The 25,588-nt window shown below is 43.5% G+C and overlaps 1 protein-coding gene across 2 annotated transcripts in view; it reads left to right on the forward strand.

Moving 5' to 3' along the window:
* The window catches only part of ADAMTSL3 (ADAMTS like 3), a 449,068-nt gene that overhangs the window by 378,917 nt on the left and 44,563 nt on the right, over positions 1-25,588 (forward strand). For both annotated transcript variants that reach the window (XM_083184018.1, XM_083184017.1), the window contains exons 21-22: positions 6,405-7,461; positions 17,257-17,384. In XM_083184018.1, coding sequence (XP_083040144.1) covers positions 6,405-7,461; positions 17,257-17,384 — 1,185 coding nt within the window. The remainder of the gene's footprint in view (positions 1-6,404; positions 7,462-17,256; positions 17,385-25,588) is intronic.

Below are 25,588 nucleotides of genomic sequence, written 5' to 3' on the forward strand. Positions count from 1 at the left end.
TGCGACCTTTTTAGTCAAATACCCAACAAACTCCCAAATCTCTTATATAAAAAGACATGCACACTATGAGAGTGTGAGTTTTTCGCCCATTATCACACTTTTTTTAAATCGCATTTTTTCGCATATTTCGATTCACATATTTAATGAGGTGCGTATTCTGGCAAGAAAAGTGCGATAATGTGCGAATTTTCGGCATGAAAATGTGCGATTTTTAGGCATGAAAATGTGCGACTTTGAGGTAATGTGCGACTTTGAGGTAATGTGCGAGTTCCGGCGCGAGTTAAACTGCGGGCTGTTGGAGCCCGGTGCTGGTTTCAAAATACGGGGGACCCCCAGATTTTTTGTCCCCCGTATTTTTGGAACCAGGACCGGTCCAAGAGTCCGGGGCTGGTTTCAGAAATACGGGGGACCTCTTCGTTTTTTGTCCCCCTTATTTTTGGAACCAGGTCCGGTTCAATGAGCCCGGGGCTGGTTATGCTCAGGAGGGGGGACCCCACGCAATTTAAAAAAACAAACAAACAAACACTTTAACACATTTTTTACCACAGGACCATGCACAGATCTCAATGATCTGTGCAGGGTTCTGGCCAACTCGCATATCAGAACCTGGTCTGATTTTTTGGTGAATTTAAGACACATTTCCCACATTCGCATCTCATTAAATATGCGAATTGTATACTTTTCAAAGGGAAAACATCTGGATGCGAGTTCCGGCGCGAGTTAAAATCGCACTTTCTAGTGTGATTTCGCTGCAAAATCAGTGATTTTTGACGTTTTTCGCATCTCATTAAATATGTGAAAACTGGATTTTGCCCATTTTTCGAGAAAATTTCGTCAAAAAACACAAATCGACTCCTATTAAATGTCACCCTATGGGCGGTATTCAATGCTCCGATGGTGAGCAGTGACGATTGCTCGCCGTGAAAGTATTAACTGCCTCCCCTTCACTTGCCGTTTCCACCTCAGTGGTTCTTTTCAGCGAGGTGAAAACGGTGAGTGTGCCCATTAAAATGGCAGGACTCACCACAAAATGTAGCGGCCTTGCTGCATTTGTGGCAAACCTCACCGTTTAAGGAGAAGAGGATTCTTGGCAAACATTGACTACGGCGAAGGGGTTGGACGGCAAGGATGGCTTTCCCTCGCCGAAAATTCTTGCTGTACAAACCCCCCTCGCCGCTGCATTGAATACACCTCTATGAATGACCAATGCAAAAGCTAATAAACCAACAGATTATTTAAGGTTTTTTAAAGAATATGCTCAGGATAGAATGCTTTCTCTTAAGTTCAAATACCTGTACATCAGTTCATAAAGGCACTGAAGCACAAACATGTACTAATGAACTTACTGTACACATGTTTTTCTAGCTTTACTGCATGAGGAGCTAACTCCTATTGATCACTCTGCTGATAGTGAAAGTCCTATTGTAGACAATTTACAAGCCATTGACAATAGTACATCAAAGGTCATATCATCTGCTTCGAACAGTACCTCATATCCAGACTAGGGATGGATTCAGGGCTTATTTCAGACTGGATTGCTATGGAATTTTTTTCTTCAATGGGAAAACCATATGCCAGTGGTTCCCAAACTGTGCCCCTAGGCTCCCTGGGGTGCCTCGGGACACTTGCAGGGGTGACTTGGGTTGGTCGTCCAGGACCAATTCAAATTATTTATGATCAATTGTTTCTGGAGAAGACCAGTGCTGGTGGCTGCCAATCATAAAATGTTTACAATAAGAACCAAATCCTGCCCTTTACCACATAACTGAACCTAAGAAGCACATATAAACACAATCTACTTAATTTGATATATATTTTTTGGGGCCTAGGGGTGCCTTGGAAAAATTCTGATACTCTAGGGTGCCATGATTACAAAAAGATTGGGAACCCCTGCCATATGCACTGCACGTGTGACAAATGTGATACATGAATTAAGGGGAATATTCTGGTCTGTTCGCACAGGGACCGATCGAATGCGTAGGGTAATTTTTGTGCATGTGCATGCGGCCATGGTGAACAGACTGTTTGCCAGGTGCACGCACCCAAGGATGCAGCCGGGGTGGGGAGGGGGGGCACGGCAGATAGACGCGGCCCACTTCCTCCCGAGGGTGCACGCAAATCTAAGTGACCTAAGAGTCACTTAGATTTGCATGCATGTTCCACATCATTCGATGGTCGGCGACCATCAAATGATGTGGGTGTTCACCCATAGGCAGAGGATTGATGTTTATGTTAAACATCCATTCACAGGCCCTGCGTACGAACACACGTTGCGAGGGGGGGCAGCCTTGCGAATCACCAGGATAACCCCTAAGCGCTGTTAGCCACAGTAATTAACTGTGGGCTAATTGTTCTGTGTGGTCTATTCAGTTACAGAAATAAGTCTGCAGGATGCATTTAGAGCCTTATTTTGGTTCACTCCTTCTGGAAAATTCCTTCTTAGATGGACAAAACCATGTGCACTGCCGGTGGGGTAGATGTTATTTGTGCAGAGAGAGTTAGATTTTGGTGGGGTTTTACTTCAAAGTGAGATCTATATTGCAGTGTAAAAATAAAGCAGTCAGTATTTTCCCTGCACAGAAACAAAATAATTCACCCAAATCTAACTCTCTCAGCACATTTTACATCTGCCCCCCCCCTGCAGTGCACATGGTGTTGTCCATTTAAGAAGGAATTTGCCAGAAGGAGTGAACCAGAATAAGGCCATATATGTGGATTTCTGTTTGTTAGATGGAAGCCACAAACACGTTAACCTATAGTGCTGGGTACTTATCCAGGAACCTATAGGATAATGTTCATTAGCAGCAGATTTACTCCATGAGAAAAAGGGTCTGTAAGTGAATAGTCTCTAGTGTAAAAGCCAAAAGCTACCACCCTTTTCCCTGCATGATAAATTACATCAGCTAATCAAATCTGCTAGTTTGATATCGGTATAATGTATGTGTGTTTAATGCTGGGTACACACCAGGACGACAATCTAGATCCAATTCCGACCGATTGGATGTAGATTGTGTGGTGATTGGGCCCTTTTCTGTCCTGGTGTGGACCAGACGATCCCATGCGCGGTCCCGCAGGTCGGTCGGTCAGTCATTATTCAGATCCTACCTGCAACAGGTAGGATCTGGAAACAACCATACTCCCGGGTGCAGTGCACATCGTGAGCGGGTCGGGCCCCCCGCGTCATCGTGAGCGGGTCGGAAGAAACACTGACGACCCGCTTACGATGTGCATCGTGAATGGGTCGTCCTGGTGTGTACCCCGCATAAGGCCTGTGTTGGCAATTTGACTAGTAATCTGTTTAACTGTATACAGTATAATTTATACCTTTGACATTGTTCACATTTTATTTTATCATTAATAAGATTGAGTTATTTAGTACTGTAGTTCCTACAGCAAACAAATAACAATAACAAGCAAAATACAATTCTATGCTACTCTAAGCTTTCTAACTGATGACAAATAAAAACCAGATAGCAATTGATTGCATAAGTGTTTGCTGCCTTATTTTATTACTTCGTAGAATATCTTTAACTGAAACTGAAGCTTTAATTCTGTTTGGGTAAATTGCTACCAGCTTTGCTCACCCGGATACTGGAATTTACGCTCATTTTTATTTTCAAAATGACTTGATTTTCTTCAGGTTGATTAGGGACTGTTGGTGAAGAGCAGTTTACAAATTATTCCATAGTGCCCCAATAGAAGTGAATGGGCTTTGACTGGGCTACTCACAGATATTGATTGTGTTTTATATTTAGGTTGTTCCAATGTGGCTGTAGCCTGTTACTGTTTTCTTTGGATCATTTTCCCGCTGGAACAGACCTCTTGCAGACTGCAGCAAGTTTTGATCCAAATTAATTTGGATCAATTTGCGGCATTAATTTTTCCTTCTACTTGTAGTTTCCACCAATCAGAAAAACATCTCAGTAGCATTATGATGCCAAACAAGGCTTCTTGGTTGAGACGTTATGTGGATGATGTGTAGTGTTACCTCAGATATGTCTATGAATAACATTGTCACAGATTTATCACAATGTCTGTGCAGCACAGCTGACGTCCTGTATGCAAATGTTTCCTGTTACAGTTCTGCATTGTGTAGCAGTGGGCCCTAGCGGGTCTCGTACAAGTCAAGGGAGGCAGGCACTTGCGCATACATGCTCCCATTTAATATTACTATATATCATAGCCCGATCTTGCACGCCCGACTATGCTGCACCTCCTTTGTACATCACAGCAATGATGTAAAGGGACACCTCTATATATGCAAATATATAAATTAGGCCATTTGGCTTTGTATAAGGGTGGTCTGTACACACAGGCTGCATGGGGCTGGTGTGCAAATTGAATTGCTCTCCAAGCTGCGGAACTTGACTGCTACGTCAATCAGCCAGTTGGTAAGTGCCTTGATCGTCACAACAGTCAACATTAGAGCTGCCACTAGGAATTTTGCCCCTCTTCCCACATCTCCACCCCCTCATCTCCCCCCTCATCCGCCCTTCAGCAGGTCCTGAAGCAAAGGCTTCTTCAATGCGGGATGCCAGCAGCCAATAAAAATGAAGCACTGGCTGGTGAGCCAATCAGAGCTTGTGTACTGGCAGCTGCTCTGATTGGCTAATGGTACACAAGCTCTGATTGGATTACCAGCCAGTGCAGCATTTTAATTGGCTGCCGGCATCCTGCTTTGAAGAAGCCTGTGTTTCATTCAGTGCACGGGGGGGGGGGGGAGCAAAAGGAGCTGCCCAGGCTGTTCCAGAGGCCGGGACAGCTGTACCCACAGCACCCCCCTATTGGCGGCCCTGGACAACATGTTGGTCAGGTGTGTATATCTTTTAGTCTTACCCAGTTCAATCTTGAACTTATCAAACTATAGCATTTAGCTCCACTTCGGTTACAGATCACTTCAAAGCTTCATGGTTATGTCTATGTGAGAATTCATCTGACTTTCCTTCAACAATAGCTTTATTTTTAACATTGCCCCATAAGGTTTACAAATGCTTAGATTGGACTGTTCTATACAAACTCACAGTTGTGCATATTCTCTCTATTTACAATGGACAATGTTGACCATGTTCCAGGTGTATTACATTCATTTGAAATATTCTGATGTCCTTCCCCTTATTAGTGATTTTCTTGAATTTGCTTTAAATGTTCTGCATGATCAAAGTCCATCAATATATTATAACTGCACACAGGTGCACTTCAATTTCTCCATTTATGTGACTTCTAAAGATAACTGTTACTTACACCAAGTTTATTAAAGTGTATCTTAGTACTTTATTATTTATCGTCAACGTGTGTTCTTGTGTGCTTTTACCCATCTCTTGCCTTAACCACTGCAACATTCTCTACACTGGACTCCCCTCTCCATCCTCTCCACTCTATACTCAACACAGCAGCTAGATTTATCCACATCTGCCACCGCTCTATGCCAAGCCCTTTACTTTGCTCCCTTTTCCCCATATAAAATCCTCTTCAAACTCCTTACTGTCTTATAAATACATAAGGCCCACTACAACTCTATTGCTCCCTACTTCTCCAACCTCCTTTCCTACTGAAAACTCAACTGTTCATAGACGCATATGCATAAACCACTTGGCCATGTCATCGTGTAGTCTACCTCACTCTCTTGCATCCCTCAACTCTCCCAGCCCTGCTATCTGCCATGAGCTTCCTTTACGTTGGCTAACTGCTTATGTCTTCTGTTTGTCTTCCCCCTTCCCCGTAGACTTGTAAGCTGAGCAGCTTACAGTCTCATTAACTACTTCTCTTGCACACCAGCTACACCCTTTACCTCCTTCTTGGGCTTCCTGTCCCCAGACTCCAATTCTTCTTTGCTTTTGGTTTGTTTAGATGACGAAAACCATTATATGCCTATGCTAATAGGTCCAGGTTTCAGTTTACACTGTATCCTTCCATTGCACCCCTTGCATAAAATGCTTTTTGTTACTTGTCTACTGTATTGTATTGTGCATTTTTTTCTCTGCACTACCTTATTGTTTTGTCCTCAATGATATGGACCACTTGTGACACCATATAAAGTTTATCATTAATAATAATAGTTGAAAAAGGGCTGAATACTGATTTAATCAATTAGCATCTGATTTTTATTTGTCATAAAATATATATATATATATGTATGTGTGTGTGTGTGTGTGTGTGTGTGTATGTGTTGTTTTTATTTGACATTACATAACATTTTGTCTTGATAAGTGGTAAATTTTGAAATAAAATATGAAATTGCCAAAAGGAGTGCAATACTGTAGGTTCTTTCCATGTTCCCTGTCTTCCTGCCAATATTCAGCTATTACTTATATGATTATATGCAAATATTATTCTCACTATATGCATTTAGATTAATATGCCCAAAATATAATTATTTATTTGTTTATCTTTTTTCTTTTTTAAAGAAAATAAGCCGCATACGTCCAACAAAGAAGACAGTTTTGGTCCTCCAGAAATTATCAGCATCCATCGTGTTTACATTCAGACCAGACAAGAAAAACGCATTAATTTTACCATTGGAAGCAGAGCTTATTTACTTCCAAAAACATCCATTATGATAAAATGCCCTGTACGCCGCTTCCAAAAGTCACTTATTAAATGGGAAAAAGATGGACAACCTGTGAGACATTCCAAGAAACTTGGGGTAACAAAATCAGGTTCATTGAAGATTCATAACCTGGAAGTGCAGGATATTGGAGTGTACAAGTGCATTGCAAACTCTGTGTATGAAACCTTTGTTCTCAAACTTATAGGCACTGATAATAGACTCCTGGAGCCACCAAGTTTTCAAAAAGATCCCAATGAAGCGCACAATTTGGGGGAAAAATGGCATAAAATGAGCAAGATGTGGAAGTCCTGGAATAAAAACAATAATTTATATCTCGAAGACAGCCAGGCCCAGGATGTGATGGTCTTAAGGAACCTAGAAACTCTTGTGACAAACTCTGCAGAGATTTATGGTTCTCAAGAGTTTAAGGACCGGAGATTGGAGGCTGCAGTGCTACAAGGAGCTTACAGCATGGACAGTGTCCAGTTTGAGGCTCTGGTTAGGAACATGAGTGAACTCATTGAGGCTGGTGAAATAAGTGATGATTTTGCAAGTCAGATTATTTCCCATGTAGTGAATGAATTGTCTAAACCCCAGTCACCTGTGGAAAAGTGGAAAGGACCCAATGAAGATAATTTTTCAGACCATAAATTGCTTGTAAAAGAACCAAATGCATCAATATTTTTAGGTAATAAAGCCACAGAAAAGGACAATCAAAAGCGGCCACTCATCATTCGCAAAAAAAAGAATGGCTATACATTGACTCCTAACAAGACCCTGCATTTGGTCATTGGGAGTAATGGCTTCATCACTAATACTACCCACATCATTACCATTCATTGTGACGTTGATGATGAAATTAAGACAAAATTCACTTGGAGTAAGGATGGAGAAGCTTTAAAGGTCTCTGACAGGTAGGTAGACTGTTATTGTGGTTGCATTGTCGTTTTACTTCTGTTTGCATTGAGATGCAATTCTGACTACACTGAGGGCATGCAGGAGATAGATCAAAAGTATGCCTCCTGGCATAACAATGCTTTTCTTGAAGAGATTCTGATTTGTACACAAAAATGTTGTCTGTTATTTGTCTGTCTGGTATGCATTCAGACACTGTTAGACCGATTTGGATGAAACCAATTAGAGGTGGCTTGATTGGGTCTAGATTAGGTTCACGGCCACTAAAACTCCCAATCCCGACCCTGTGGGGGTCCTGGGGGCCCAAAAGGTGTCTGACCTCTACACAAAGTGGATCAGGTAAGCAAGATATGACAAAGTTCCATAACATTGAAGGGGTATAATTTCATGGGGTTTAAGGGAAAAAAATATGGTGAGATTTGGGAGCTAACCAAAGAGAGGTGTATGTTGGGAACACCATGGGCATGGGGAGCATGTTCAGGGCTTTTCGCTGTATGGATTTGGATGAGAACTTCAGATGACACAAGGCAGCCACTTCCTGGGTCTGTTGGAAGACCTGTCAAGCATAAAACAAAGTTAAAGTTTAAGAAACGCTAATTACACAACCAAACCTGAGCAACGTTGGTTACCTCAACTAGTATGAAATTAAATGGTCCTATGTACAAGCTTTGCTATTCCTTCCGACTGCCGTGTGTTGGGATGGAGATAGCAGCTTGGAAAAACCTCAGAATAGGTATCATAAATTGGATAGTTTTGCAGATTACTGCAGAAATAAGATTGTATGTTGTGCAGTGACATTATTAAAATATAATAATCGTGAGGGGTTGGTATTTCTTGATTTGCTCACTTTTTTGTGCAGATGCCACTGTATCCTGCAGCCTCCCCACATCCCCACATAAATCCCCTCCATGCCTGTGCTAACATACATTCATCACTTCTAATCAATGGATGTACACAATTATTTACTTAACTATACCGATGGAAAACGCTAGAGGATCAGGCTATGGTTTTCTGTGGTAAAGGTAATAGGGTCTTAGAAAACATATCCTAAGGAGGAACACATTTTATTCCCAAAACTAATCAGTCATTTTTATACATACACCATTATGCATTAGATAGCTTTTCTTATGGGTGTGGAGCACCGGACAGTTACGAATACATGCTGTCCTGTCGATATAAAGTCATTACACACATTTGAAGTGTAATTTTTTTGGTAATTACAATCTGTGTTTGGAGATAAGTTCTCTACCACCTGCAATACCTCAAGGGGGTATTCAATTCCAGTCTTATATTTTTCGTGATCCTGGGTTTTCCTGACTGAAAAACCTGTCATTTTGTTTTTGCCTTTTCATTGTTATGTGTTCGCGACAGTCGATTTCACATCGCCAGTTTTTTTGTTTCGTTACTCACGCCCGTCGAGATGTGTACTTCTCGACTTGACTTGCTGCATTTTGCCCGAACTGTCGAGATATCATCTGTAACCTATTCAATGTTCAATCGTTGAGATGGTTCCGTCAGCTTTCACTCACTATTCCGTGAAATTGAGCTAGACAGTTTTGGTTGTTGTTACAAGGGTATATGAGTGATTTCAAATGCATTAGGATACACACTGTAGCATTGCAGAAACATCACCACCTCCAATCCGGCAAAATGTCACAGACCCATGCGGTGCAGGGGTTTATATAGTACCTGTTGAGGGAAGGCGATTTGGCTACACCTACTGTACATCTCACATCATTGGCCCTAAATCAACAGGAGGCCTATCGCTGGTATGACACTTTAAATAGGCGGGACAATGGGCTGGCGTGCTGGAGTGCGACAGTCGTGCAGAATGAAAATGACTGAAATAGACTATTCGTTTTATTCCAAATGGAATTGAATACCCCCGTCAGCATGTGACTCCAATATAATGTCACACAACAAATCAGTCTTCACTCTTTGAAAGGTTTAACATTGTCTAATCTGGTATATGGCTATTTTATGGAATATTGTGGTAGGTCTAATTGTTAAAACTTTCCTATAAGTGTGTAGGTTGCTTTTTGCAGTTTGCTTAAGTGAAATCTGTTTGAAGTAAAAGGGGCCTGATTGTGGGGGCTATCATGGCATTTAGTTTTATCATGTGAGTCTGTAAACAGTAGATAACATACAAGTGCTATGACTAGTCTCTGACTAAATGTTGCTTACAGGCTTCTAGTAGTGATGTGTGTTTACTGTAGGTGTAGACTCGCCTACTAAACTTTGTTTTTTGCAAATGTTCAAACTGAAAAGAATCCTTGAGGTTTATGTTAATGTGCCTGGACATAGTGGAATTACTGAGTCATTGAGGTGATGTAGGAAAGAACAAATTTAAGTCAACAAGGAATTACCATAATAAGTCATTACCAAGCCAGCTCTTCATTTTGTACAGTATACAAAGAGCTCGTATGGAAATCTATGAGAAGAGAGCAATGATCCCTTAACAATATGACCACTGAGACACTGAGAGTCTGCAAAAAATAGGTACTAAAGTGGACTTTGCACCAAGTTTGTATAGTGGGGGTTATTCTGGTTGATTCTCAAGGCTGCAAATTTACAGCCTTGCAAGTCCACCAAACCCCGCCCGGGGACACCAGCCACCCCACCCCCCTCACAGTGTGTGTTCACGGACAGGGCCTGAAAAAGGATGTTTAACATAAATATCCATGAACACCCACATCATGCGATGGTTACCGACCATCAAATGATGTGGAACGTGCATGCATATCTAAGTGACTCTTAGGTCCCTTAGATTTGCCTGCACCTCGGGAGGAAGTGGGCGGGCAGCTGACATCCTGTGATGTCAGCTGTCCGCCCCCGGCACCAAAGCAATGGCCCGAATACCATGGGAACGACCAGCACTGGGCATTCCCATGGGCACGACTATCCACCACCGCCACACGTCCCCCAGGCGCAGCCTTGGGTGCGTGCACCAGGCAAACAGTCTGTTTGCCGTGGCCCCATGCACCTGGCGTATGCACATAGGTGCCAACCAAAGCTTTTGTTCCATTCAACATACTCCAGTCTTTTGCGGTGTAATCCTGGAATTACATGTGAGATGTCAGCTGCTCATTTTGTTTAATTGTTTCATCAGTACTGTGTAACCTACGTCCCTATGTTAGCCATGAACCAGCATACTATAAGTAGTAGTGGGAAATGTATTATATGGGAAGGAGAGAAAGGAAGATTGTTTTTTCAGGAACATTTTCACAAAAAAAGTTTAGTTTAGTAAAACATTAAATATTTATAATTCTGTATTCAAAGAGTTATTCCTTCTGCTATTCTGAACAAGAGAGTAAACATACAAATGGTTCAGTGCAAAATACATGTACAGTATGTTCAGCCACTTTCAAGATGGCTGACAAACATCCATTTACCTACGCCCACAAGCCTTATAACCCTTCCCTCTTCCCTACATCTGGTTCATTCAATCTCCCTGAAGAAGGCCCTAAGGGCCAACACAGGTTGGAGGACACCTTACACTCGAGTCACCGTCTGCTCACAAACACCAAGTTTCCTCCCTTATAGAGGTGTTGAGTGCACAGCGCCCAGCAGAGGTCGCGGTTGTGGGCACATGATATCCCACTATACCGCTCTGCTTTATGGCACCTTGAAGCCTGGAGGCACTGTGGGGACCCGGAATCGCGTGCAGCGCACACCGCTGGGAGAGGACACCAAGGGACACAGGAAGACAGGTAAGCGTGTACCGCGAGCAAGACGGGATGCCAGCGACACGGTTACCTGCTGCTGTAAGAGACTCAGTGACATTATTCCCCACTCAGCCACACTGCCTCGCCACAAGTCCCACTCTGCCCCCCATATTCCCAATTACACCTTCCCTTATCCAGCATTTTGACTTTCGTTATTAGAGAATAAAGATCATCTACAAAACCACATATTATATTTTGTTATTTCACGTAACATAGGAACTACAAGCCTAGCGTACCTACAATTGTTAAGTATACCTAACACAGGTTAATTATCATTATCAGAACGCAGGTCTCCACTGCCTTTTGTTCAGTATGTTGCAGTTGTGTTAAAATACAAAATACAAAATTTTAGTTGTTCCTATAACCTTCAATCTTTTAATGAACTATATTTTTGTGAAAGCATGTCCCAGCAAAAAGAGTCTCTGTTCTTCTCCTTCCCATATATAGTTCATGCTTGGACTCTTTGGAGCACCACCCAGGGCCGCCAAGAGGAATGTCGGGCCCCGGTAAAATGGAAGGGGGGTGGCCTAATTGTGGGAGGCGTGGCCACCTCACGCGATTAGGCTATGCCCCCAAAATTAGTACGGGGACAGTCTAAAAACCCTCTAAATTCGAGGGGGGAGTGTTATTATCCACCCACCTCTTCAGCAGCAGCAGCACACACCTAGAGCATGTGCTGTGCTGACAGCAGGCTCAGCATGAGCTCTCACGCTGTCAGCGAGATGCTCATGCTGAGCCTGCTGTCAGCACACCACATGCTGTACGTGTGTGCTGCTGCTGCTGCCCTGGATGGATGGGATGCCCCTGTCCGGGCCCTCAAGCAAGCCCAGGCCCAGGTAATAAGTACTTGCTCCCCCCCTCTCTGTGGCCTTGGCACTACCAACAGTGGTATTCAAATCTTGAATCTATACTCAATCATACTTTTGTTATGTTGGCCTAACTAATGAGACTTAACAGATCCCTAAGGATCAGGTCTCTGCAGACTTCTACCCCTTTTTGCCAATTTATTATACCCAGCACTTCCCAGAACACATGCTCTTCATATTAGAAACATAGAATTTGACGGCAGATAAGAACCATTTGGCCCATCTAGTCTGCCCCTTTTTTACCCTTCAGGTAAACTCAACCCTTTTTAATCCTTATTTCTTTGTAAGGATATTCATATGCCTATCCCAAGCATGTTTAAATTGTTCTACTGTCTTAGCCTCTACCACCTCTGATGGGAGGCTATTCCACTTATCCACTACCCTTTCTGTGAAGTAATTCTTTCTAACATTTCCCCTGAACCTACCTCCCTCCAGTTTCAGTGCATGTCCTCGTGTTTTATTACTTGTTTTCCTTTGAAGAAAATTTCCCACCTGTACTATGTTAAAACCCTTGATATATTTGAAGATTTCTATCATGTCCCCCCTTTCCCTTCTCTGCTCCAAACTATACATGTTAAGATCTTTTAGTCTATCCAGGTAAGTTTTGTGATGTAGGCCATGAACCATTTTAGTTGCCCTTCTTTGTACACTCTCCAATGTATTTATATCCTTCTGAAGATATGGCCTCCAGAACTGGACACAGTATTCCAGATGAGGTCGTACCAATGACCTATAAAGTGGCATTATTACTTCTTTTTTTCTGCTACTGATTCCTCTCCCTATGCAACCAAGCATCTGACTAGCCATCCTCATTGCTTTGTTACATTGCCTCCCTGCCTTTAAGTCACTTGAAATAGTGACTCCTAGATCTCTTTCCTCCTCAGTAGTTTCCATTATAGTACCCTTGATACTATATTGAGCCTTTGGGTTTTTGAGTCCCAAGTGCATAATTTTGCATTTTTTAGCATTAAACTGTAGTTGCCATTCTCTTGACCAATTCTCAAGTTTACTTAGATCATCAGTCATTTGATTTACCCCTCCTGGTGTGTCTACTCTGTTGCATATCTTTGTATCATCTGCAAAAAGGCATACTTTCCCTTCAATACCATTTGCAATGTCACTAACAAAGATATTAAAGAGCACTGGTCCAAGTACAGATCCCTGGGGAACTCCACTGGTAACATGTCCCTCCATAGAATGCACTCCATTTACGACAACTGTCTGTTTCCTATCCTGCAACCAGGTTCTTATCCATTTAATTGTTTTATAATCCAATCCCACACTTTCAAGTTTATTTAGCAGCCTGCGATGTGGGACAGTGTCAAATGCCTTACTAAAGTCTAGATATGCCACATCTACAGCCCCCCCTTCATCTAGTATTTTGGTCACGGAGTCAAAAAAGTCAATGAGACTTGTTTGGCATGATCTCCCTGCAGTAAAACCATGCTGTTTTGGATCCTGTAAGTTGTTTAATTTAAGATATTCCACTATTCTTTCTTTTAATAGTGTTTCCATTATTTTCCCTACTACTGATGTAAGGGTCACTGGTCTGTAGTTACTTGCTTCTTCTTTGCTTCCGTTTTTTTTGTGCAGTGGAACTACATTTGCTTTTCTCCAGTCCTCTGGAACTGCACCTGTATCTAGTGACTGATTGAATAAATCTGTTAATGGCGCTACCAACACATCTTTTAGTTCTTTTAGTATCCTTGGATGCACTCCGTCTGGCCCCATTGATTTATCCACTTTCAGTCTTGAAAGTTCTGTTAGGACTTTCTCCCTAGTAAATGTACCTCCATCTACCTTATTTTTATGAATGTCCTTGCAACTTAACTGTGGTCCCTTCCCTTCTCCTTCTATAGTGAATACAGAGCAAAAGTAATTATTTAGATGATCTGCAATTGCCTTGTCTCCCTCAACCAAATTCTCAGTGTCTGTCCGCAGTCTTATTATTCCTCCATTTGATTTTCTCCTTTCATTTATATACTTAAAAAAAGTTTTGTTTCCTTTATCTACCGACTGAGCCATTTTCTCCTCAGCTTGTGCCTTGGCACGCCTGATCACTTTCTTAGCCTCTTTGCGTCTGGCAAGATACACTTCTTTGTCATTATTATTTTGAGTCTGCTTGTATGTCCTAAAGGCCATCTTTTTTGCTTTTACACTAGTTGATACCTCTTTTGTAAACCACACTGGCTTCCTTTTCCTGGTACTTTTCTTAACCCTTTTGATACAAAGGTCCGTTGCCTTTAGTATTGCACTTTTTAATTTTCTCCACCTCTCCTGCACTCCTTTCAAGTTCGTCCAATCCGCTAATGAGTCGCTTAAACATCTCCCCATTTGTGCTATCAAGGCTAGCAGTGATCTACACAGTGTACCAACCAATACTATTTTCGCTAGTCATGTACCTGCTTTCGCTTTGAGCAGAAATGTTCACTGGACTAGGAAAGAGCAGGTCACAGAACAGAATGTTAACCATTGAAACCATAGATTAGACTCCCCTGCTGACTCCGGATACTAGGGACTATTGGCAGGTGTGTAGATACACTTTCACAGACAACTCTTAGGGCAGTATTCAATGACAAAGTTCTCCGTGCATGGAGAGCATTTTATTTCGCTCTCCATGCACTCTCCGTGTTTTAGCGGAGATTCTCCCTGTTCCGAAGCCTCCTGCTCCCACTATTCAATGTATTTAAGACTCGCCGCCACTCGCGGCGAGTCTTAACCCCTGCAGCGGACGAGCGTCCACGGCAGGGAGCTTTCAGGGAGCCGGGGGACGGAAGCAGCCAGAGAGATTAAAGTCTCCCTGGCTGCTCCAGAGGAATGTGGAGGGGAGGGGGCTCCCTGGGACCCAGGCAGCACAAGCTGCCCCCCCCTATAGCCAGCGGGGGACCCAGTATTCACTGCACCCGATCGTGCATATTAACGATCGGGTGCAGTGAATATATGAATATCTAATGAGCGGCTCGGGCCCCCTGCTGGCTGCACTGTGTAAAAAAAAAAAAAAAATCAAAAAATATATATTTTTTAAATTAAATATATATTCATGTGCTATAAGCACATGAATAAAAATAACATGCCCCTTCACAGAAAAAAAAACTTGATTTTTTGACACCAAAATTAAAAAAAAAAACCTTTTAGTTTAAAAGTTCACATTCCAGATCTCCATCAAAAGATGGAGAATTGCTACACTGAGAGAGACGGAGAAAATCACTTAGAAAGACGGAGAATATTTCACATTGAATAGGGTTGCTCGCTTTTGGAGAGCAAAATGCTCCGTCCAAGGTGAACAAAGCACAAATTCTCCATAAAACACGGAGAACTTTTCTCATTGAATACTGCCCTTAGACTGCTTAGACTATTGACTGATCTTACAACACAATGCTGTATTCTTACACTGTGATCTTTCTAAATTGTGTTTTGAAAGCTACAGTCATGGGCAATGGAAGAGCAGAAACATAAGAAAGAACCCAAAGCTGATCCCTAGGCTTGGCAGCAATTAGTCACAAGCAGTGGGCCAGTAGACTAAGTCACTGAAGGATTTCCCATGTACTTTCTGCATGTTTCCCTTTATTATATTCATCCCTTTGTTTAGCCTACTTTAGCTTGGAAGAATTATCTGTTATACGTCCCTTGAGCCATGTGATTAAATGCAGAATACCTAAAAGACTTAACAAATATTTTCATAAATGGATCTTAAAAATTAGGCAAGCCTTGCCGAGGTTTTGACTGCTGGCATTATGTACACATTTCTGTATTCGTGACACACAGGAGATTTAGCTAATATCCCTCTTACTATGCCACATGGTAGCTTTAAAATGACAAAAAAAGATGTATTTTCTGCCAGTACAGAGTCTTTAAGTTCCCCGTTTGATGATTGACAGCTCTGTGTTCTAGTCTCCCTGTTCAAACGCAGTATTAAAAGATTAGGCTTTGTTTGGTTTTGGCAGCACGCTGAACCCAGCAGTACAGTGCTTACTGCTTTGTGGGGATATTATTACACCTCTTATACACAGAGGTCCGGGCATTACACTGACAGACTTTGTCACTTCTCAGCCTTCAGACAAAACAATATAAAACCATTCATTGGAGACAAAAGTGCATAAACAGTGACCCTGAATGCTGGTGTTATACTCTGTACTGCAATTCTGCTCATAAATTCTCATTAGCTAAATAGGCAGCCAGTAGCATAAAGATATAATATAAAAGCATTAGCATTGTCATGGGTCTACTGGCCCAGTATTACCCGCCTAAACCAGGGTTGCCTACCGGACCCTCTCCTTAAGAGAGAAAATGCTCTGTTCCTGGACTTCCCAGGTAATGTATGATTGCCATCACCTGTGGTGAAACGCCTTTCTTATCAATGACCTAGCTCCCCACAGGTGATGGTAATCATACATTACCAGGGAAGTCCAGGAACAGAGCATTTTCTCCCTGAAGGAGAGGGTCCGGTAGGCAACCCTGCCCTAAACCAGTGTCACATCCTCATTACCAGGAGAACGCCCAGCTTCTCATGGGAATGCCCATGAAAGATGGGTATTCCCATATGGTAATGGGACAGCCTGGCACTCCACGACTGTCTCCACCCCCCGCCCGCTATGTTGGGTGCATGCACCCGGTGAACAGAATGTTCGCCGTGGGTGCACGCACCCTGTGTATGCACATGTGCAGAAATGTGCATGCACACTAAAAAAATCAGTCCCCATGCGAACGCAGACTAGCTGCGAACGGACCTGAATAAGGTCCTTGTTGGTCCTCAGGACTCCACACAGTTCACATTTTCAAGGTCACATGACAGGTGCACTCATTACCTCATTACTGACTGACGCATTCTAAAAGATCCACAGGTGGAGCTAATTATGTCACTTGATTCTGTGAGGAGACCTGCAAAACATGCAGTGTGGGGTCCTATGGACCGTCTTTGAGAACCCGTGTCCTAGACATTTGCCTCTCTATGAACCATTTCTATGATAAACCCAATAATAGCTTCTGAAAAGTTAATTTTCCAGATGATAATTTGGTATCTGCTCCTTTGCGCATTACTTCGGTTCTTACATCTTTCTGTTCACAAGAGCTCAACACAGTTTTTTTTTATAGGTCAATAGCACATTGCTTACAATTATTAATCCATTAGCCAGCAACAATCAGGACTGTGCTACCATTTCTGTCTTTAAAAGACTTTGACTCAGTTAATTTTTTTTAATTCTAGGATTTTCCTTGAAAACCGCAAAAAATTACATATATATGCTCCTACAGTAGAAGACATGGGTGCGTATCAATGCGAAGCTGCTAACGAACGAGGATCTGATGTGGAAACGTCACATTTATATCTCGCAGGTAAGTTTTGGATTATATATTTCTTCCTGAGACTGGTCCATTTTTATCCCTTTGAGTGCAAACATCTCTGTGAGAGATATGTAAAATATTGGCTAAAAATGCCAGCTTTACTCACATTTGTTATATAAATTCAGATTTAAAAAAGTGCCAAAAAAGATTATATTTCCTATATAAGGTAATCATTACAGGTCATTATGATGAATACAAATGTTTTCTTGCCAATTTTCACACCAATTTTGACAAAGTCACTTCGCACTTAACCCCTTCACGACATTTGACGTATATATACGTCATGGTCGGGAAGTACTTCCCGACACATGACGTATATATACGTCATGACTTCTAACTGTCACTGCGTCTAGAGATGCAGTGACAGTTAGGTGATGTCTGCTGTCCCTGACAGCAGACATCCCCCCTCGCCGCCCAGGGGGGGCAGGGGTGCCCCCCCCGGTCGGCGATCGCTGTGATTGGCTGTTCAAATCTGAACAGCCATTCACAGCGTTTCCTGTGTTACTGGCGGCTAAGCCGCTCGGTAACACAGGGATTCACTGGTGATCGGTGCTGTCAAGTACAGCACCGATCACCACCGATGTGCAGCCCCCCCTCGACCCCGGCGGGCACTCACCCGGCAGCAGCAGCAGCTCCCCCGGAGCGTCTGGAGCGCACGCAGCGCTGCCCTCCTCCCCCCTCCCCCCCGCAGCAGCAGCATCAAGCTGCAGAAAAAGTTAAAAAATGTACAGTATGCACTGAAAAAGTATATTTATATATATTTATATATATATATATATATATATATATATATATACACACACATATATATATATATATATATATGTGTGTGTATATATATTTGTATATATATATATATACACACATATATATATATATATATGTGTGTGTGTGTGTGTGTGTGTATACCGCACCGATTACCACCGAACGACAATTTTGATACAACTGAGCTGTGAAAATGAAAAATTAATTTTTTTCATTTTCACTGCCCAGTTGTACCACAATTGGTGAAACCCCTGGGGGTTTGAAATGTACACTATACCCCTAGATGAATTCCCTGAAGGGTGTAGTTTGCAAAATGGGGTCACTTGTGGGGGGGTACCTAACTTTTAGCATCTTATGGTGCCTAGAAACCTACATGGTGCCTAAAAAATAATCTCATAAAAAGGAGGCTCCAAAATCAAGTAGGTGCTCCTTCTATTATGAAGCCTGTGGTTTGGTCACCGTGCACACTAGGGCCACATATAGGATATTTATGAAAACCAAAGAATTGGGGGAATCAATTTTTAGTCACATTTCTCTAGTAAAATCTACTGTGTTCCTTAGAAAAATGTATTAAAATTGCAAATCTGCAAAAAAAATGCAATTTTGAAATTTCACCTACACTTTCTTTTAATTCCTGTGAAACACCTAAAGGGTTGACAAACTTCCAAAATGCTGTTTTGAATACTGTGAGGAGTGCAGTTTTTGAAATGGCATCATTTATGGGGGTGTCTCACATACAAGTCACTCAAAGTCACATCATAACTGACCTGGTCCCTAAAAAAAATCAGAGTTTGAAATTTTCTTGAAAATTTGAGAATTTGCTATTCATATTTTAAGCCTCCTAGTGTCCAAAAAAATGAAAATGAGGTTGAAATAATGATGGCAACATAAAGTAGACATATGGTCTATGTTAGTTATTCACTATTTTGAGTGGTAAGATTATTTGTCTCACAAGCAGAAAATTTAACATTTTGCAAATCGCAAAATTTTCCATTTTTTTACGACATTTTGGTATTTTTCACAAAAAAACACAGACTGTATCGACGAAAATTTACCACTAACTTGAAGTACAATGTGTCATGAGAAAACAATCTCAAAATCACTGGGATAAGTAAAAGCAAAAAAAAGTTATCCCCACTTAAGTGATACATGCCAGATTTGAAAAAAAGGGCTCTGTCAGGAAGGCAAAAACTGGCTCTGTCATGAAGGGGTTAAAGGGTTAAACATGCACTGTTGCTGACATCATGATATTGCCGCTGTCACCTGCAGCACTATCCTGCCCTATATAACTATATGGGTGAACACCATGTTTGCCTTAGATTGCATGAATACTCCCCCCTTATCCAGATGTGGATTTAGGGATGAGGGCGCCCCTAGGCACAACAATAACACCGCCCCCACCCCCTGTCTAATTGCATTATTTTTATTGATTACGGTACTTATGAGCCCTCATTTGATAATAACCAATATAATGGATTTATAAAAAAAAGCCACTAACTGTGATATGTTCTTTTATTATGAATACATATTTACTAAGTAGGAGAGTTTACAGGGGCAGTATCTGCATTTCCTATCCATTTACACTCTATTTAAGATGGAATATGGTACAGTACAGTGGATATTTTGCAGTTATTGGTACATTTTGGGCTGACAGTACCATCACAGGCATCCATGTGCTGCCCCTTGGCATGAGCCTCACGTGCCTAATGGGAAATTCGGCTCTGCCCTTATCCCAGTCTAATGCTGGTTAGGGCCTCAAGGATATTATTCTCTACAAATTATTTGACAGGGACACAAATGTAGGAATTGGATAACTACGCATACCTTAAATACATACACTGTTTGCTTATTGATACTGAATATTACACAAGTCCCTTGTCATAAGATCTTAGAATATGTAGTGAATTATACAGTAAGTGAACTCCACTAAGTGAAGTGTTAGAAAAGCACAGTTCAGGTTGGATTATAGTTGTCTATAATTTAATAAAACATCAATTCAATTCAGTTATCCTGTTGTCCCAGCAAATAACAATAGGGAAATATGATAGGGGGTCTGTGGTTGTTAGCAGTGAGAGGGGGTCTGCGGTTGTTAGCAGTGAGAGGGGGTCTGCGGTTGTTAGCAGTGAGAGGGGGTCTGCGGTTGTTAGCAGTGAGAGGGGGTCTGCGGTTGTTAGCAGTGAGGATGGGAAGTATAAAAATCTGGTGATGCTGATTTAGTGAATACGGTGTGGAAGGAATATGGGGCGTGTTTGCCAGGGAAGGTTATAGCAGTATTTCTCAACCTCGGTCCTCAAGTACCCCTAACAGTTCTTTTTGTCCAGGTCTTCACACAGAATCACAGGTGAAATAATTAGCTCCATCTGTGCTCTGTTGGGGATACTTGAGCACCGAGGTTGAGAACCACTGTTTTAGAGCATAGTACTTTCCCAACCAGAAGCACAGCGTATTCTTCAGCTCCTACAGGAAGTGCTTCTGTGAGAATGCTGCACTGGCATTTCCATGTCTGTAGCAAATTTCCATGTGTTAGGGAGATCAAGTTCTCCCTTAACTGGAGGGCGGTACTGAGCCGCCGAGGTACCATAGAGAGGTACCAGAAAGCAGGGAGCGGGGAGCAGGTGAGTCTGTAATCCTCCCTCTCCCCTCCCCCATCGAGCCCGTGAATCAACGCTGCCCCCCCGTGCCGCCCGCTCCCCACTGGGGGGATTTCAGTGCGGCAGTATCGCCCGCCGCAGTATCGCCCCCGCGGGGGGCTTTGCCTGGGGCGGGCGGGGGACTTGCACCGGCCCTGACTGTTATGTGAAGTGATATGAATTTCAGAATGCTGCAGTTTTCTGGCTTGAAGACCACTGCTCTTAAAAAGCCCAAATACATATGCTAGTATACATTAAATAAAGAGGGTTTCTTAGCACCTGAATGGATTAATCTCACAGTAGTAGTGCATATACAGCAGGGTTGCCTACCCTCCCGGAATGGCTGGGAGGATACCGAAATTTGTGTCCTCCTCCTGGCCCTCCCGGATTCTAGGGGACCCCCATGCCACCCCCGATTGCGACGTCTTCCCCCTTACCTCTGCATTAAAATGCAGCAATCCGCGGGTCTGAGAGGAGGGGGCGGAGCTAAAATGTCCACAATCGCGGCATTTTAGCCCCGCCCCCTCCACGAAGATCTGTGAATGCCCTGTTCCTGTACTTCCCTGGTAATGTATGATTGCTAACACCTGTGGTGAAACACCTTTCTTATCAATTACCTAGCTCACCACAGGTGATGGCAATCATACATTACCAGGGAAGTCCAGGAACAGAGAACTTTCTCCCTCATGGAGAGGGTCAGGTAGGCAAGTATGCATACCTCCCAACATAACCATCTCCCCGGAGGGACACAATGCTCTGTTTCTGGACTTTCCTCTGAATGTATGATTGCCATCACCTGTGCCGAACAGGTTAATTGATAAGAAAGGTGTTTTTCAACAGAGGTGATGGCAGTTATTTATTCTGAGGGAAGTCCAGAAACAGACCATTGTGTCCCTCCTAGAGAGGGTCATGTTGGGCGGTATGAGTATGGTATGTATAATATCACAGTATACATCACTTACCAGTTCCCTCAGGTTTCCCTCAGGTTTCCGGAATGAGCACGTCACTGCAGCGTAGTAATGTTGCACTAGTAGTAGTTGCACTACAGACGCCATGATTAAGGGCCTGGTAAGGTCCGAAACGTCGGCTTAACTATGTGAACAATTAAGGAATTTATTAACTGCTGATTGGTGAGTGCCCAAATTCTATTGAATTGTATATATACAGGTTGAGTACAGATGGAGCCGGGCTCTTCTTTGCAGGGGATGGCGATGGCGACGCCATCCCACGCCACCCGCCATCTGTATTTACGAAAGGGGCGGCTTCCCCCGGGTCCCCGCCGGCTTGTCGGCGGTCACCCGGGGTCCCCACCGCCTCCCTGCAACCCCCTCCTAACCCTGTCCGTCTCCCTGAAGCGGAGGCGGACAGGGTCCCGTCTCCCTGGTGCACGGACACTGAGACGCGCGTGAGACGCACACGCGTCTCAGTCAGATGGCGAGCCGGGCTGCTGGCGGATCTCCAGCGGTGACGTTCTGGCGATTCTCCAGCAAAGAAGAGCCCGCCCCATCTGTATCTCTTATCCAAAATGCTTGGGACCAGAAGAATTTTGGGTTCTTGTGTAGTACCAGGGCGTCCACTAAGCAAATTGCTTAGTGGGCTATTCAGCGTAAGAAAATCGCATTGCATTGCATCTCATGTCCCGTTTTAGTGCCGTGCGATGTGATGTGATTTTCCATAGTAATTTATTCACTGCTCTCTCACCCCAGGCTTATCGCATCGCATGCCATCGCACCTCATGCAAAATCGCATGTGATTGCATTTGATTTTATATAGTGCGATGCCATTAACTTAACTATACACTGCAATGACATGCAATGAGATTTTTAGGCACACCCCCCCCCCCCCCCCGCTATCCATGCCACCCCGAAGCGTGGTGAGCACTATCTACGTCAGCGTGGAGTTGATTTTATATAGTGTGGCGAGCCACCGAGCCCAAAGCGTGGCGAGCGGACGCGGATGACTTTACATGTATTCCGCTGCGCTCGCCACGCTTCGGGCTCGGTGGCTCGCTGTGCTCACCACACTATAAAATCAACTCCACGCCGATGTGGATAGTGGGGGTATGAAAAGGTCGGGAGGACGCGTTCCACACTTCAGGGTGGCGTGGATAGTGGGGGTGTTTTAGGAACACATTCACACCTGCCATATCATACTGTACATCTGACACAGTAATGACGATATGTGTTAACGATTAACTTTAAATTTACTTAATAATTAATAATAAAGATATCACATTAATTAATTACATTTATAAACAGAAATCAAGTGGAAGAACAAGAATAATGAGAATTAATAAAAAAAAAAAACAAGAATAACAGAGTCACTCTAAAGACAGTACATTTGCCTTCGGAAGCAGCGTCAGGTAGGAATCCAAATTGTTGTGGGACGTGCCTCTTTGGCGCTTGTTTCGCCATTTACATGCCCCCCACAGCCGCTCAATGTTCTGCATGTGAACCCCTGACTCCAGGTCCACAAAGTGAAATCTGTGGTTCACACGCACTTGTTCATATACAGCATGCTGAAGCTGCTCTGTATTATAGGCCCACCAACAATCGGAATAGATCATCGATACTGGAGCAACAAATTTATTGATGGCGGCCATCAACGTAGTGGCATCTCGTTTCTCGACTGGAGTCACAAAGCAGTGACCAGTCTCCATGCAAATCACTCCAAAGATCCACTGCTGAGGCAGCATCCTTCCCATATTGCTTTTCCGCTAGACCATGGGTCCTCAAACTATTTGCTGTGGGACCCCATCAGACAATAAAATTAATTAGAGGACCCCAGCAGGTGACTGCAGAAGGTCATCATATCACATGTGTAGGCAGCAGACAGCACATACATGGCAGGATTGTGGAGGCACAAAATTATGAGCCTAAAACAACAGACAATTCAACAGACTTTTCAGACTCCTTGAATCACAGACTGAGATTAGAAAAGTCATCAGCCTGATGGTCAGTAACATGGAGTCGCGACCCCATGCTGAGAAGGTCGGGACCCACTTTGGGGTCACGACCCACAGTTTGAGAACCACTGTGCTAGACGAATAAGCTTTCGTCGACTTTTACGACCTTGCCGGGACTGCCAATTTGCCTATGGGGCTGTGAAATTAAGTCCATAGTGCAGGCCTCACGCATCAAACTGTTATACTGCACTGTGGTTTTATTAGACATGTGCAGTTCACGGTCACAATAAGCCACACTTGTCATCTCCTCCGCCCAGGAATAAATAAAGCGGACAAGGGTGAGGAAGGGTAAACGGCACCCAGGGAACCAGTGCGCCGCTCTGAGGCTCACCTTCTTGCAACAGGCCTTAATGTGGCAGCGCCACATGCTTTCTTTCAGAGATTGAGATCAAGGTGAATATGGTCACAGGTTCACCAGCCATCACTATCACTTCTGTCGCGTTTTCCGCTCTCCCTGATGCAGCCATTACTGTCAGTTATTGAGCTCTTACCTACTGAATCTGACAGGGACCGGGAACACTTACGCAAGTTCTGACTAACTACACTATTTGCGCAGCCTAAGCTTATTCTGAAAGCACAGCTACACTAACTGCCAAACGTCCATACCATATTAACTACTGAGATCGTATCGCATGGCACACATCGCACGGCACTAAAACGGGCGGTGCGATGCAATGCGATTTTCCTACGATAGCGTACGTATGTTAATTGACGCCCTGCAAATACACAAGTACCGAATTTTGGATAACGGATTAATCTGTATTTCAGAATATTTTTATATTTCAATGATGTATCTTGAGGCATCGTGCATTTATGTTGTACAAACACATCAAAAACATGAAATATACACAAATATATTTTATTTGTGCATAAAACAAGCAAGGTTTCAAAACATGAAACAACGTTTATTTACTACTGTATCTGAGATACTGAATTTAAATGCCAAGCAATCATTTTCTTGTACATATTTAGTGCCAGTTACATATCATGTCCTCAGTAGTGCCAGTTACAGATGTCCCCAGTAGTGCCAGTTACATATCATGTCCTCAGTAGTGCTGTTACAGATGTCCCCAGTAGTGCCAGTTACATACAGATGGGTCAGGTCCCATCTTTGCAGGGGATGGCGCTGGCGTCGCCAGCCGCCATCCCCCGCCAGCGCCATGGCGATGGTGAGAAGGGGACGCGCGCGCTCGAGAGGGCGCGCGCGTCCCCTTCCGACGGCGCTTCCATCAGTTCCCCGGGTCCCCGCCGGCTTGCCGGCGGTAACCCGGGGTCCCCGCCGCCTGCCCGCACCCCCCACTAACCCCCCCTAACCCTATCCGTCTCCCTGAGGCGGAGACGGACAGGGTTTCCGTCGCGCTAGCGACGGAGACTGAGACGCGCGTGCGCGTGAGACGCACGCGCGTCTCAGTCTCCTCGCTGGCGAGGCTGCTGGCGGGTCGCCAGCGCGTACGTTCTGGCGACCCGCCAGCAAGGATGTACAGCATGACATACTGTATCATGTCCTCAGTAGTGCTGTTACAGAAGTAGTGGTTTTAGTAAAAAAAAAAAATGTTTTCACTTACTGGAATATATGGTTTTCTGAATAATTTGGATAATCAACCTGTATATATATTTTTTAAGTAACTTCTACTTTTATATACTACTGTACATCAGGGTTACCTACCCTCCCAGGATGGCCGGGAGGGTCCCGGAAATCGAGCCCCCCTCCCAGCCCCCCGAAAAGAGGGGCAACCCTCCCAGAGAGCCACCTGGGGGTCCGTGGGTCAAATGACACAAATTGGCCATTGCACATCGGGGGGCGTGGCTAAAAAGACACACTCACTACGACCACA

The sequence above is a fragment of the Crinia signifera genome, chromosome 4 (assembly GCF_055691185.1).
Source record: "Crinia signifera chromosome 4, ASM5569118v1, whole genome shotgun sequence".
NCBI classification, from domain to species: Eukaryota; Metazoa; Chordata; class Amphibia; order Anura; family Myobatrachidae; genus Crinia; species Crinia signifera.